The sequence below is a fragment of the Bufo gargarizans genome, chromosome 8 (genome assembly GCF_014858855.1).
Source record: "Bufo gargarizans isolate SCDJY-AF-19 chromosome 8, ASM1485885v1, whole genome shotgun sequence".
NCBI lineage: Eukaryota > Metazoa > Chordata > Amphibia > Anura > Bufonidae > Bufo > Bufo gargarizans.
The window spans coordinates 113,650,589-113,667,257 of record NC_058087.1 but is presented as its reverse complement, the minus strand read 5'-3'; the positions used below and the strand labels follow the sequence as shown (position 1 = coordinate 113,667,257).

Below are 16,669 nucleotides of genomic sequence, written 5' to 3'. Positions count from 1 at the left end.
AGATGTCAGCCTTCTTAAAACAAAACAAAAAAAACAGCACCACATCCGTCCACAGGTTGTATGTAATATTACTGCTCAGCCTCATTGTGTTTTATTTCACCCCATTTTGAATTTTATCCAGCTTCCCACATTGTATTCAATATTAAATGGAAGTACAACTTCCTCAAAAAAAAAAATATATATCATACGGCTATGTGAAAGGATAAATAAAAACGCTATGGTTTTGACAAGGCAGGAAGCGAAAAACGAAAGCTCAAAAACGGAAAATACCAGGGTTGGGAAAGGATTTATTCGTGAGGATACTAGTATTTACTAAAAGCAACATGCCAGGGGAGCTGACAGTTCTTTTTTAAGGCACCAAAGGTTTAGCATTTATGGACTTGCTTACAGTGTTTTCAGGTTTTGAGCAAAAGTATCACAAGAAAGTTGCAAATAACACATTGTTGCATTCAGATTAAGTGAAAACATTATGGGGAACATTTACTAAGACCGGCGATTAAGACACCGGTCTTAGTCAATGTCTGCTGGGCTGGATGGCCACGGCCTCTACATAACTTAGGTGCTGGCCATGCGACTTGCTTAAATCTATGCCAGATCCCATGTTGGAGTAGATTTAAAGAGGACCTTTCACCAGAATTAAACTTCTAAAGTAACTATACAGGCATGTAGAGCGGCGCCCAGGGACCCCCCTGCACTTACTGTTATACCTGGACGCCGCTCCGTTCTCCCGTAATTGCCTCCGGTATCTTTACAGTTAGGCTCCACCCAGTGGAACCTGCCGTCGGCTCATTCACCCATGCTGCAGCGCTGGCCAATCACAGCGCTCAGCTCATAGCCTGAGAGAGAAAAAAGCCTCTCAGGCTATGAGATGAGTGCTGTGATTGGCCAGCGCTGCAGCATGGGAGAAGGAGGCGCCGGCAGGTTCCCCTGGGTGGAGCCTAACTGTGAAGATACTGGAGGCAATAACGGGAGAACGGAGCAGCGCCCAGGTATAACAGTAAGTGCAGGGGGGGTCCCTGGGCACCACTCTACATGCCTGTATAGTTACTTTAGAAGTTTAATTCTGGTGAAAGGTCCTCTTTAAAGGGGTTGTCTTACTTAAGTAAGTGGCATTTATCATGTAGAGAAAGTTAATTCAAGACACTTACTGATGTATTTTTATTATCCATATTGCTTCCATTGTTACAGACCACCCTGCAATCCATCAGTGGTGGTCATGCTTGCACTCTAAAGGAAATAATCAGCCTCTCTGGTGGCTGGGACCATGGTAGTGCACATAGGCCAGTGTTTTTTTCTATATTGTGCAAGCACGACCACCACTGATGGATTGCAGGGTGGTCTGTAACCATGGAAACGAGCAGTGTATCATGTAATGGAAAAATGAATCCAGCCAGAAAAGGAGGCAATATGGATAATAACAATACATTGGAAAGTCCCTTGCATTAACTTTCTCTACATGATAAATGCTACTAACTGAAGTTAGACAATCCCTTTAAGTAATTTTCTACACCAAAAATGGGTGTAGAAAATGATAAATAACATGTCCTTACCCAGCCACATTTCCGCCACCTCAGCCACCCGAACAGGGAAAAGTCGCAGATTGAGCCACAAATCTCCTTTGCGACTGAATATGCGACAAAAGTACACCACAATATGAACCCTTATGTGTACAATAAACAGTGCTACAAAATGCAATTAAAACATTCTGTATACAAATTGTGTAAACCTCAAAGAGATTATTTAGTTTTCAACAGAATATTTTATATAGTATTTTCCTAAATTATTAATATACAAATACGAAATCCTAGGAAAATTGGAAAATTGAAATAGAAATTATATACCGGTAGTTCTATGGTAAATTTATTTAACATATTGCAAAAATTTAAGCTTAGACTCAAACAGCATCTCTATTATATAAAGCATGACAATGAATGTAGAAAAAGCGATAAAGTAATAAAATAAGGTACTCTGTATAAATGCAGCTGTCCAAATGCCACAGCTAATACTGAAAAGGGGAGTTGAAGCCGAGCTGTAATCTTCAAGAGTTTGCTGCAGAAAAAAAAAAAAAAGATTATGGGAAAAAATAAACTACAGAATGGATAAATGACAAATCATAGTATTTGTGCATCATTTCTGGCCATTCATTTTACTTGTACGTGCAAGTAAAAGTATGCATTCAACATTCAGTAATTAGTGTTCTGAGTGAAAGTTAGATGCCCCACTAAATTGCATAAAATGTACAAGGGTTTTCCTGTGTGTTCATATTGCTTATTTCTTGGGGATAGAGTTAGGGCACATTTGCACGACCGTAGTGTTATGCGCATCTGCAAAACACAGATACTGTGAGTGTGGACAAGAAAAAGACATGCTTTATCCGTGGAACGGAACCACGAATGCGGACAGCACACAGCGTGCCGTCCACATCTTTTGCAGCCCATTGAAATGAATGGGTCCGCACCCATTCCGCAAAATTGTGGAACGGATGCAGACTCATTCTTACGGCCGTCTGAATGAGCCCTTATAGAGCAGCATGTTTAGCATGTGAGAATTTTGTATATAGATTTTTTTAAATCAGTATTATTGGAAATCTGGATCCTCTCAAAGCCAGAAGACAAAATATGGCCAAACAATATGATAATGACAATTTTTTTTTGTTATTTAATTTCAAACTCTAAACATAAAAATAAATGATTTTCTTCTGATAAGACTGTCCTAGTATACAATATATTAACTCTTTTATGGCACTCAAGGCTAGCTGAAGCCAGATCTAATTGTATATCTTATCTACAGTAGGTCTATTCATCATTTAAGCCTCTTTGATACCACATTGTTTCCCTATACTTTTTCCTTTTTTTAATGTTTTTATGAAATATGTCAAGGATGCCTTGTTTTACTTATATCATCGAACTTTATGCTAAAATAAAAAATATGCAGTGGTATAATTTCCATGGAGGCAGGCCAACTCCACTTCTGTGTTGAGGGAAGGCCTGGTGTTGAACTCTTCCTAACGCTTCCTAGCATATAGTAAAACATTTATCCTCAGCCAGGGGAGCTCAATCCATAGAGAACTTTACAGTTTTCATTGCATTTAATTGAAATTATATAAATTCCTAGGCAGAGCTACCCTGAGACCACAAGCTGCCAGATTTATAATATAATGTATGAAGGGAGGCAGAGGATTTAGAGCTACATATTGGTAAGATGTATCACTGTATTTATCTAAAGTCTTTTGTATAAATACATAAAGAAATATTGAGTTCAAAATCAATGTCTTATCAAAGTACCTGTTCTACTTTTAGCGACATAGAAATTAGGTTAAGTGGGCAAAAGCAAGACTTTTTATTTTAATTACTGATAAAAGATTCAAACATAAATAAATGTTTTGTAAGTTTATCAGAAATATTACTGTAGGCCCTTACTGAGTTTTTCTATGATATACTTGAACACCCCTGGATACATGCATACCATTTTTTACTTTTTTATATATTTTTTTTATTTCTAAGAAAGTGTAAATATTTATTAACCTTTTGTGACAGAACGGTTCAATATATGGTGTGGGGATTTGCTCTGGTAGACCGGTTAGCGGACGCAATATAGAGGCATGGAAACAGGTTGTAAATCAAACTTCAGTGTTTTATTCACACTCAGCAAAAACAAAACAATCTTCACCTGGAATCCAAGGTGTCAGTTCACACCTGGCTGACTGCTCAGCCACAGAATAGTTCACTGACAGGCTTCCAGGCGGCCTGCACGCCTGTTTGCAGTCTTCAGCCTAGAGGACTCCACAGCTTCACTGTCCAATGGAGGAAAATCCACACCACCTGATGCTGTGCTGACTGGTTTTATAAGCCTGCCAAAACCCAGCCTGCAACCAGCACTTTGGCTACTCCCAGAAAGAGCCGTCCTGGATCAGCTTTACAGCCATACTAAACAGCTGAAGTGTCAGACTGCAATCTGCAATAATGATCCTTCAGGGGAAAAAAAAATGTCTCTTACCTCAGCGAGACCAGGGAACTCAGTGACACGTACTAACCATCAATGAAGGCCCCTTGTTCCTTTCTACAAAACTCCCTCCTTTGTTCAACCCTGAGGGGGTGGACACACATTAAACAGTGGAGGGCTTCTGCATTTCCTAGTAACCGGCCCGCCCTGTGTTCCAACGAAAATTTAGCAAAGACAGAAACCATCGGGTGACCCGGGCATTCTGTCCTTGGCCTTGCTCATACATCTGAGAGGGGAGTGGTTGGTCACCAGACAAAACGTTCTCCCCAACAAATAATAGTGGAGAGACTCTTAATAGCCAGGCACTCTCTCTCTCCACTATACTATACCTGGTCTCAGCTGAGGTAAGCTTCTGGCTGAGGAAGACAATGGGATGCTCCTCCCTGTTGACCTCCTGAGACAGTACAGCACCGAGAGCCACCTCGGAGGCATCGGTGTGTACTATAAATTCCCTTTTCGAAGTTGGGCATCACCAAAACCGGGGACCCACACAGGGCCGACTTCAAAGCGGAGAAAGCCTTTTCCGCCTGCTCATTCCAGTGGACCGTCACTGACTTGCGTTCCTTTAAATGGCCTGTCAATGGTGCGGCCATTGTGGCAAAGTGGGGGACAAACCTCATATAGTATCCCATCATACCCAGGAACAACTTTACTTGCCGAGCGAGTAGTGACAGGTCAAGGCCAATTCCGAATTGCCTCAATTCTGTTCACCTGAGGTTTGATAACTTCGTGCCCAATTACATACCCTAGGTACTTGGTTTCTTCTAACCCTATCGCACACTTTTTGGGTTAGCGTTTAAGCCAGCCTTCCTAAGGGAGTCCACTACAGCCTGTACTTTAGGTAGGTGACTTTCCCAGTTGGTACTGTGGATAACGATATCATCCAGGTATTCCGAAGCGTACCAATGATGTGGACGGAGTACAATGTCCATTAGCCTTTGAAACGTGGTGGGAGCTCCATGTAGACCAAAGGGTAATACCTTGTACTGATACGCCCTTTTGGTGTCATGAAAGCCGTTTTCTCCTTGGCAGCCTCCGTCAAGGATACCTGCCAGTACCCTTTGGCGAGGTCCAAAACAGAAAAATACTGGGCTTGGCCTAACTTCTCAATAAGCTCATCCACTCGAGGCATGGGATATGCATCAAACTTGGAAACCTCATTAAGTTTGCGGAAGTCGTTACAGAATCGTAACGTCCCGTCCGGCTTGTGTATTAAGACTTTCGGACTGGCCCATTCACTTTTTGACTTCTTGATGACACCCAGCTGAAACATCAGCTGCACTTCTTCTCAGATGGCTTGTCGCTGTGTATGGTTTCAACCAGATTCTGGCCTGATGCTCAGTGACAATGTCATGTCGGATGATAGAAGTGCATCCAGGGAGGTCCGAAAACACATCCATGTTCCTGCTGATGAACTCCCTGGCCTCCTGAGTCTATTAAGAGGAAAGGTTGTCAGCGATCTTTACTGCGGCAACTGCTTCCCTCATATCAGGCCGTGGGACTGGAAACTCTACCCCTAGAAAACCCGTCCGGGGGCTGTTGTCCGTACTGGTCTCCCTATCTATCCACGGTTTCAGTAAGTTTACATGGTACACCTGCGCCGGCTTTCTCCGCCTGGGCTGGAGTACCATTTAAGTTACCTCCCCAACTTTTTCAAGCACTTCGTAGGGACCCTGCCACCTATCCAAGAACTTACTGTCCACCGTCTGCACCAGAACCAAAAAGCGATCTCCCGGGATAAAATTCAGAACCAGAGGCTGGCGATTATAGACCCTACCCTGGGCTCGCTGGGCTGCCTCTATATGTTCCTTAACCAGCGGCAATACTGTCTCCATCCGTTCTTGTATCCGAGTGACATACTCAATCACACTTTTATGCGGTGTGGGTTGTTGTTCCCACGCCTTTTGGCTATGTCCAACAAACCATGCGGATGTCGGACATACAGTAGTTCGAAGGGCGAGAACCCAGTAGAGGGGTACCTCTTGCACTGCAAACATGAGAGAGGGCAGTAGAAGATACCACCCGCTTTAACATGTTTTTCAAGGTTTGATTAAACCTTTCTACCAGGACGTCCGTTTTGTGGGTAATAGATGGACGTCCATAACTGTTTGATCTGTAGTAGTTTACCAAGGTCCCCTGGTCGTTCAGAATCTCTCTCGATAGGCCCACTCGGGAAAACATCTCCACTAACTCTTTGGCTATGAGTTTGGCTGAGGTACAGTACAGACCAAAAGTTTGGACACACATTCTCATTCAAAGAGTTTTCTTTATTTTCATGACTATGAAAATTGTAGATTCACACTGAAGGCATCAAAACTATGAATTAACACATGTGTAATTATATACATAACAAAAAAAGTGTGAAACAACTGAAAATATGTCATATTCTAGGTTCTTCAAAGTAGCTACCTTTTGCTTTGATTACTGCTTTGCACACTCTTGGCATTCTCTTGATGAGCTTCAAGAGGTAGTCACCTGAATTAGTTTTCACTTCACAGGTGTGCCCTGTCAGGTTTAATAAGTGGGATTTCTTGCCTTATAAATGGGGTTGGGACCATCAGTTGCGTTGTGGAGAGGTCAGGTGGATACACAGCTGATCATCCTACTGAATAGATTGTTAGAATTTGTATTATGGCAAAAAAAAAAGCAGCTAAGTAAAGAAAAACAAGTGGCCATCATTACTTTAAGAAATGAAGGTCAGTCAGTCCGAAAAATTGGGAAAACGTTGAAAGTGTCCCCAAGTGCAGTCACAAAAACCATCAAGCGCTACAAAAAAAAAAAACTGGTTCACATGCGGACCGCCCCAGGAAAGGAAGATCAAGAGTCACCTCTGTTGCGGAGGATAAGTTCATCCAAATCACCAGCCTCAGAAATCGCAGGTTAACAGCAGCTCAGAGACCAGGTCAATGCCACACAGAGTTCTAGCAGCAGACACATTTCTAGAACAACTGTTAGGAGGAGACTGTGTGAATCAGGCCTTCATGGTAGAATATCTGCTAGGAAACCACTGCTAAGGACAGGCAACAAGCAGAAGAGACTTGTTTGGGCTAAAAAACACAAGGAATGGACATTAGACCAGTGGAAATCTGTGCTTTGGTCTGATGAGTCCAAATTTGAGATCTTTGGTTCCAACCACCGTGTCTTTGTGCGACGCAGAAAAGGTGAACGGATGGACTCTACATGCCTGGTTCCCACCGTGAAGCATGGAGGAGGAGGTGTGGGGGTGCTTTGCTGGTGACACTGTTGGGGATTTATTCAAAATATGTATATAATTCCACATGTGTTAATTCATAGTTTTGATGCCTTCAGTGTGAATCTACAATTTTCATAGTCATGAAAATAAAGAAAACTCTTTGAATGAGAAGGTGTGTCCAAACTTTTGGTCTGTACTGTATATTGCAGAGGCACCATCTCTGGGTACCGAGTGGCATAGTCCAGGACTACCATGATGTGTTGGTGCCCTCTAGCAGACTTGGGTATTGGGCCTATGAGATCCATAGCGATCCACTCGAATGGAACCTCAATAATCGTGAGGGGGGCCACGGGGCTACAGAAAAGTGGCTGGGGGCTGGTTATCTGGCAGGTTGGGCAAGACTTGCAAAACTCCTCCACCTCTCTGAACACACTGGGCCAGTAAAACCGCTGTAGAATCCTGTCCTGCATTTTCTGCTGGCCCAGGTGTCCCCCAAGAACATGTTGGTGGGCTAACTCCAACACGAGCTTGCTATACGCCTTGGGTACCACCAGCTGTTCAATATGCTCACCCCATAGTTGATTTACCCGGACAGCATCTCTTGTTGAACCACAAAACGGGGGAAGATAGACCCGGCTCCCGTTTGTTCTGGCTCCCTGTCAATTACTACCAAATTTTCTCAGGCCCGAGATAGAGTCCGGTCCTGGTGCTGTGCTGTACCAAAATTGTCTCCAAACACGTTGAGGTCTGCCAATTATGGACCCGGCGGCAAATCCTCCACTTCTCCCACCATTACATTCAGTGGGGTTGGCTCCCCCCCTTCCCAAGCAGTGGCGGCCACCCTTACTGCTAGCCCTTAGGTCTCAGGTTCCGGTTTCACCCCTGGGCAAGGCCAATCTATTGGGGTTGCTCCTGCCCCAACTGTCACCAGTTTTATGGTGTCCTAACTAAGGGCAACATAAATAAGTGACTGATTCTCTTAGCAAAATGCTGGGTCACTTTCTTTAAATGACCCATTTAATCTGCCAACATCTTGTATTGAAAAGCTCCAGCTGATAATGATGAGTCCTGAATATTCATGAGCTCCTGACTCTCCCTGGACTCAAATCAGCTCATTAGCATGCGGCATCTTTGTGTGTATATTATGAAGTAACCATCTGTTACACCAGTAAGTGAATACATCTAAGGTACTTTTTAGTAGTTAATGATTGCATATAATTAGTTAGATTATAATCAAATATCCACATGACAGGTTCCCTTTAAAGCATCCAGAGACCATTCATGTGTGGAGTTGCTTCTCTTTTATTCAATTTTGCCTAAGAATGCTAAGAATAAAGAATGGTATCAAAACATCTTCCAAAATAAACTTCTCCCAATGACCCAGGAGCAATTTGGTGATGAAAGGGGGGGGGGGGGGGGGAGGGGCGACGACGACAAACTAAAACACTGAAATTGTGAAAAACTCCAAGCACTTAAGCAAGAATGGATTGCTATTAGACAGTATTTGCACCAGAAGCTGATAACCTGCATGCCAGGATGAATTGCAGAAGTCTTGTAAATATTGAGTCTTTGCATAATCATAATGAATTTGTCAATTAAACCTTTAAAATGCTTATAATTGTACTTCAGTATATCATAGAAACATCTAACAAAAAGATATAAACACATTGAAGCAGCAAACTTTGTGAGAACCAAAGTTTGTCAGTCTCAAAACCTTTGGCCATTAATGTAGTAAATACAGATTCATGTCCCCTTGGCTGTTTCTCTCTAATAAATATACTGTACATCGGTGGCTTATTGCATGGTTTCCAACACATTAGATTCTTATGGTGTTTTTTCCACAAAACATATTATAAATACAAACAGTATATTACATATATTTAAAAATACAATTAGTATACAAATTTAAATATAACTTGCATTTCACATAAATATGCATACCTGGATTTTATTGAAAATAACGTGGAGTTCATCAAAATCTGTACTGTAAAGATGAGTATTATTGCCAAAATTCTCAAAGGATCAGGGTCCAGTTGAATATTATTTCTAGAAGATCAGAAACACCAAAAAATATAAAATAAAAACAGTCACCTACAGAAATACCACCAAAACACACCGTGCAACAATGATTTTGCTACTGAGAGAAAAACATGTGATTTATACTAAAATGAGGACGCTGATTCCAAATATGAACTCGGAATTTGCCTGAACACGTCTAGATTTTAAGTTATACATGCAAAGACTATTCAGTTATAATATAAATGCATTATATTGGAAATATTCCAATAGACATGTCCAGACCTGCCTGGACACACTCAGGCTGATGTCAGCAGTAAGTATATAAGGCAAGCTGGACAGATTTTGATAAAGTGATCTGCTATAGTGCTATCAGTTTTGAAACTTAAGATGGATAAACGCAAATGTGTTAACGATCCAGACAATTTCTGCTACATATGTGGCAAATACACTACTTATGATCAGCGCAAGAATCTGACAAAGCGAGTGCGTCTTGCTTACAAGTATTACTTTGACTGTAAAATTGGAGATCAAGATAAAAGCTGGGCACTTCATGTTTGTTGCACTGTGTGTTACTCTGGGCCAACACAGTGGTTGAATGGTAAAAGGAAAGGAACGGCTTTTGCAGTGCCTTTGGTTTCGCGTGAGCAGAAGAATCACCATTCAGACTGTTACTTTTGCATGACTAAAATTGCCGGATATTCAAAGAGAATTAAGTCACAAATTGTGTATCCTGACTGTGAGTCTGCTCTTAAACCAGTACCAGACGATGTAGAGAATTCAGTGCCTGCCCCTCCCACAGCAGGAACGGCAATTGAAACAGACGGTTCTGATGATGAAGATGTTGATTGTCACAATGTATTTCCTGATCCAGAAAAACTGGAGGGTCAGCTGCACTTGCTGAGCCAATCAGATTTAGATGATCTCTGGTAAGAGATCTGTCATTATCTAAAGAAAAATCAGGACTGCTAGCTTCCAGATTTCAGGAATTTGCTACAACGAGGCACCACAACTTCACACTTTAGTCATCGACACACATGTTAGCTGCATACTATGCAATGGAAAGTGATGTCTGTTTCTGTACTGATGTAAATGGTCTTATTATGGAGTTAGATGGTAAACATGTTCCCAATGAATAGAGGCTTTTCATAGACTCTAGCAAAGCAAGTTTGAAAGCGGTCTTGTTGCACAATGGTAACGAAAAACCATCTGTTCCATTCGCTCATGCGGTTGGAATGAAAGAGACCCATGCTTTTATGGAGTTAATTTTGAAAATGATCAAACACTCAGAACATAAATGGAAAATTTGTGCTGACCTGAAAGTAGTAGCATTGCTGCTTGGCCTACAGTTAGGGTACAGAAAGCATATGTGTTTCTTGTGCCTATGGAACAATTGTGATGACAACAATCATTACAAAATGAGACAGCGGCCTCTCAAAGTCGAGCACACAGTTGGTCAGTACAATGTACAACACAAATCACTGGTCGATCCACTTCAAGTTTATCTTCCACCACTTCACTTCACATGAAACTTGATTTAATGAAAAATTTGGTAATTGCACTTGATCGTGATGGAAATGGTTTCCAGTATTTGAAGGAGAAGTTAAGCACACAGAAAACTGAAGCTAAAATAAAGACGGGAATTTTTATTGGCCCCAAAAATCAACAAACTAATACATTGACACATTCAGAACAAAACTCAACCCTCTGGAACTTGCAGCTTGGGGATGCATTTGTGCTAGTAGTGCAGAACTTCCTTGGGAACAGACGAGCTGCAAACTATGCTGAATTAGTAGACAACATGCTTACAGCATATGAACAACTTGGCTGCCGAATGTCATTGAAAGTGCGTTTCTTACATTCCCATCTTGACTTTTTTCCCACTCAATTTGGGACACATAAGTGACGAACATGGAGAGCGGTTCCATAAAGATATTTCTACAATGGAGAACAGGTATCAAGGCCGCTGGAATCTCAAAGATGATGGGGGACTACTGCTGGTTTTTGCAACAGGAAAATATGACCGTTCACAAACGCAAATGCAGATGCCTGAAGCACTTTTAACAGTACTGGGCCTTGCTCAAATAAGACTTTTAAACTGAAAAACCAGACTTTTTGAAATTGTGCTATTCCATTACATTTTGATACACTGTTTATTACGCAAACTTAGATCAGGTAATTGTTGGAGTAAAACTCGTTCTGTTTGCGCAAGGCCATAATTAATGAAACTTGGAGGGAAACACATGTGAAGATTTTACATCATGCCGTTTACGGATTTGACATACCTACTACTCCAACCAATCTAGAGAGAATAACAGCATGCCCCAAATGCGACACTCCCAGGACTGACTTATATCATGGTCTATGGGCCTGTCAGAAACTAAACAGGTATTGGAATGAGATCAGCCAGATATTAAGAAAGATTAGTGGAGTGCGCACTGCAATTACACCATCGCTGGCAATACTACACTGTGATGTGGGTAACCAAGTTGCCAATCAGAGTTCAGAGGAGAAAGGAGATGACTTATCCAAGGTATCATTGGTGGGTCATAAACTGATAATGGCTGCTAAAAGATGCTTACTGAAACTGTGGTTGTCAACTGAGGTCCCCACTAGGGATATGGTAGTGGCACAAATGCGTAATCTATTTCATTTGGAATGGCTGGAAGCGTTGAACTGCAAGGAGGCACTGGGTCGGCGTTTTTTTCAAAATTGGAAACTGTTTACATTATCGTATGTGCCAAGTTCAGAATACACAAAAATAATTAGCCCATTTAGGTTGACGGAGTGGTATCTTAAGGAGGACCTGAAGGGAGATTTGGGGCCTTTTAAAGTATCCGGGTGAGGCCCAGTAGGTATCATTAGAAGTCGGAAGTACTGACAGGAGATAACACTTTGTTCTTTTCTCTTGCCTAGGGGATGACACCTCTATTGGACACATGTTCCTCTGGAAATTTATGGGGCAATAAGCAACATAAGTGGGGGGGGGGGGGGGAGAAGGGGGGGTATATCAGTTTCCGGGAAAGGGTGATTGAAGGGGGGGGGGTGAAAATAGAAAATGAGATTCCAACTGTAATATGTGATTTGCTTTATCATTGCTTTATTTGATTTATTGCAATACTGAATGGAAGAAAATGTAACACTTCCTGTTTGCTTATTGTCATGCTGTTGTTTTGACATTGTATGGAATCTCACGAAACTTAATAAAAAGATATTTAAAAAAAAAAAAAAACTCGTTCTGTTCAAACTTATTCAATGCTTTCCAAGTGCTTAAGGCATACTTATGCATAGCAAACTTTTGTGATGTGTTACAACAATTCTGACGATTTAGGCCTCATGCACACGACTGTTGTGTGCATCCATGGCCGTTGTGCCGTTTTCCTTTTTTTTTCACGGACCCATTGACTTTCAATGGGTCCGTGGAAAAATCGGAAAATGCACCGTTTGGCAGCCGCATCCGTGATCCGTGTTTCCTGGCCGTGAAAAAAATATGACCTGTTTTATTTTTTTCACGGCCAATGGTTCACGGACCTATTCAAGTCAATGGGTCCGTGAAAAATCACGAATGCACACAAGATTGTCATCCGCGTCCGTGATCCGTGTCAGTTTTTTCCTATCATTTCAATGGCAAACTTGACTTATATTTTTTTTTTTTCATTTTTCATGTGCGTGGATCCTCCAAAAATCAAGGAAGACCCACGGACGAAAAAACAGATCACGGACCTATGGACCCCGTTTTTGCGGACCTTAAAAAAAATGGTTGTGTGCATGAGGCCTTAGTATAGGACAAGTGGTTTTTGCCCAGTAGCAGACGAAAAGTTTTTTTGTTGCGTAGGATCATCTTTTTAAATCACATTTTATTTAAAAAGAAAAAAATAGAAATATAAAATTATGTAAAATGAGATCGACATTTAAAGGAGAAATCTAGTAAAAATGACTTTTCGGCAAGACATTGGGGGTCATTTATCAAACTAGTGTAATGTAGAACTGGCTTAGTAGCCAATAGCAACCAATTAGATTCCTCCTTTCATTTTGGACAGCTCCTTTGGGAAAAGAAAGGAGGAATCTGATTGGTTACTATGGGCAACTAAGCCAGTTTTACTTTACACCAGTTTGATAAATGACCCCCATTGTACCAATATTGGTGATTTCTAAGATATCAAATGAACTATATAGAAACTGGTCTCCTGGGCCAACTTCTTGTCCCATGCAACCGCTACGATGAGATGCGATCCCAAGGAGATAAGGTTCTACTGATACTCACATGGGATCAGACATGGGTGCCAGGGGAATCAAGCTTTTTAAAAAAATATTTCTCTCTGGTCTACAGGTGTGCAGCTGAAAACTGCAAGCAAATCAGTCCCAACCAACCACACAAAGATTTCCCTGCAGATTATTGCGGAATTGCTGCACAAATTATTAGATGTCTGTTGTGGCAGAACCTCATAATATATATTTCAGCTGCTGCAGAACATCATAGACCTCTGCTGCTTCTTCAAAAATGCATAATGCACACCTCAGCTGCTGCAGAACCTTAAAAGACATATGTCATATACTTGGGAACCTCATAATACAACTTGCAGCTGATGGAAAAGCTTATAAAACACATAGAAATCAATGTAAAACCTCATTATAGACTTCTTAACTGCTGCTGAAGATCCAACACGCCAATCAGCTGCTGCATAAAGTCAGAACATGCTTTGATGATGTGTTTTCATACCACTTAGTATTAGATGCCTTTAGGCTACGTCATCATGTGACTGAAAATACAGTGAAAAAGTGAACTGCAGTTTCTACTGCAGTTCAGCAATAAAAACTACAAAAAAAAAAACAGCAAAACCCACATGTATTAATAAATATTGTATGGTAATGGTGTTGCAAATGGTGAAATCCTTAGGTGTTGATGATATCTGAAAATCTCATCTAGGGATGAGCAGACCTCTGGATGTCTGGGTTCAAGGGGTTCGGCCCAACGTTGTTTCAAGGTTCGATTTGGGTTCCAAACTTGACCCTAAACAACAAACCCCATTGAAGTCAATGGGGACCAGAACTTTGGGGCACTAAAATGGCTAAAAAAAAAGCCATAGAAAGGGCAGCAAACGGCTCCAAAGTGGGTGTAAGAGCAAAAATAAAATAAATAAAAAATAACCATCTTGAACAAGAAGGCGGAGGTCCTAGTGGAGTGAGAAGCTGAGGAGGCTGTGGATGTGGTGGTGTAGATGGAAGAGGCGGAGGAGGTAGAGGAAGAAGCCAACACTTTTATTTCGTTTTCTTTAAATGTGTATCAATTCTGTGTGTGACCTTTAGCCATTTTTGGGAGTGTGGCCGCTATATTTCTCTACTCTGCCAATATAAGACATAATAATCTTAACCCAGGAGATGGAGGTCTGAGCGGAGGAGGAGGAGGATGTGGAGGGTTAGGGGGAAGAGGCAAAGGAGGAAGCCAACACTGTTTCTGTTTTTATTTTTTTTCATGTCTCCGTGAATTCTGTGTCAGTTTGCTAAGGGCCACGGCGTTACAGTTTTGTGCTTCTATGTCTTGGGTTAAAACAGGGTAAAAAATTTTGTCTCAGTTATAGATCTCACACGTCCCCTATCTGGGGACTATATATTATATATACTACAGTAAGATGGATGCCAAAGGGGTGTTCTTAATTTTAAAAAATTGCCAGAGTGTCACATACACAGAAGAATATACTCTCCCACAATAGTTAGACGGATGTTTTAAAATAATTAATGTCGTACACACACACACACTCCACAGAAGTATTTCCTCCCCTACAACAGTTAGACAGATGAAGGGGGTGTTAATTAAAAAAAATCTGGATTTAATGGGGGGGGGGGGGGGGGGTTGGTACCTGTCGACCACCAAACATTGGGTGATTGGGAGATGGCAAAGAAAACGCACCAAATGCGCTGGAGTACAGCAATGGTTAAGTGCGCCGGACATACTTTTCTACTCTGCCAATATAAGACATAATAATCTTGAGCCTGGAGGAGGAGGAGGTGGTGGTGCAGGCGGAAGATGCGAGGCAGACGCGGCGGAAGAGGTGGTCGTGGCGGCGGAGGCACCGTTTTTTAACTTATTTTTTTAATTTTTGGTTATGTTTTTTGCTTTATGGAGGCCCCAAAACATTGGGAAATAGCAAAGAGAATGCACAAACTGCGCTGGAGTACAACAATAGCTAGGTGCGCCCGATATACTTAAATGTAACTTTTAGTTGTTAAGAATAAAAATTGAGAAAATGCAAAATGTGCTCAAATAATAAGGTGAGAGAAAGATATATAATACAATATACATAATAATCTCATATGCACCTGGATAGCAAAGACTGCTGGATAATAAATGAAAAGATCTTACCAGACCCAGGAATACAAACTGTGGTTTATATCTGTGAGACGAGGGTCAGGTGGGGACTAATGATGATTGAGCACTAAAGTATTTGGGTGTTCGACCCGAACACATTGCTATATTTGTGTGTTCGGCCGAGCACCCGAGTATAATGGTCAATGGGAGCAATCCAGGCACCCCCTGCTCTGAAGAGGGGAGGGTGCCTGGTCCATTAGAAATGGTCAGAAAGTGACAGAAACACCACCGAAATGGATCGGGAACACCATGGGGACGATGTCTGGATGCATCTTAGACTCCCAGGTCGCTGCTGGAAACCATGTTGTCCGAGTTGTATGCCACTTTTACAGACTGACAAAAAATGTCTTCCCTATCAACTTTCGATGTTCTTTTATGCGCCTAACATTGTGACCACCGGTAACGGGGAATCATTGTTCAATTTGGGAGAGGGAGCCTGATAAACGGCTATGGCTACTAATTCAAAGCAAGGAAGCATGAGTTGCTGGCCTGCATGTAAGATGACCCTGTAAAAGATTTAAGTCGCAGGCCTGCATGTGAGCTGACCCAGGAAAAGAATTGAGTTGTGGGCCTGCAGGTGAGCTGAACCAGTAAAAGATTTTAGGTGCGGGCCTGCTGGTGAGCTGAGGTGGAACCGACAAACCCAACTTGAATTTGATGGCTGCATTATTCTGCAGGTGACGGTGATACAGCTCCACAGATTGTTACCATCTGCATCTTTCTATGCAACCTGTGGCCTTAGTCTTTTATCCAGACTCAGTCATTGCGCCACTATGTGGCCTCCTCATGCTGCCATCTCCACACCATGTCACCTTGCCACTCATTTTTATCACCGCTGATGCTGCTTAAAAGGCCTTAAACTGATCACCAGGCCCACAATTTAATTAAGGTTTTGTAATCGACAAACCCAACTTGCTTTTGTGGGCTGCATCAGTGGCGTAGCTAGAATTGACTGGGCCCCACAGCAAATTTTGAATGGGGCTCCATCCCACAGTAATTTTTTTGTGACCCCTTCCTTTCATGCCGCCCCCATTCCTGTGGCTAGTAAAGATCACTCTCTCAGACCAGGGCCAGCAGCTGTTCCATCAGTT

At 41.9% G+C, this 16,669-nt stretch overlaps 1 protein-coding gene across 1 annotated transcript in view; it reads right to left on the bottom strand.

Moving 5' to 3' along the window:
* Positions 1-1,487: 1,487 nt before the first annotated feature.
* LOC122944578 (GPI inositol-deacylase-like) overlaps positions 1,488-16,669 on the bottom strand; it is a 682,600-nt gene continuing 667,418 nt past the window's right edge. The window contains exons 15-17 of the mRNA XM_044303000.1: positions 10,528-10,593; positions 9,137-9,241; positions 1,488-2,049 (exon numbers count right to left, since the gene is read on the bottom strand). Of these exons, the coding sequence (XP_044158935.1) occupies positions 1,911-2,049; positions 9,137-9,241; positions 10,528-10,593 (310 nt within the window). The 3' untranslated portion in view covers positions 1,488-1,910. The remainder of the gene's footprint in view (positions 2,050-9,136; positions 9,242-10,527; positions 10,594-16,669) is intronic.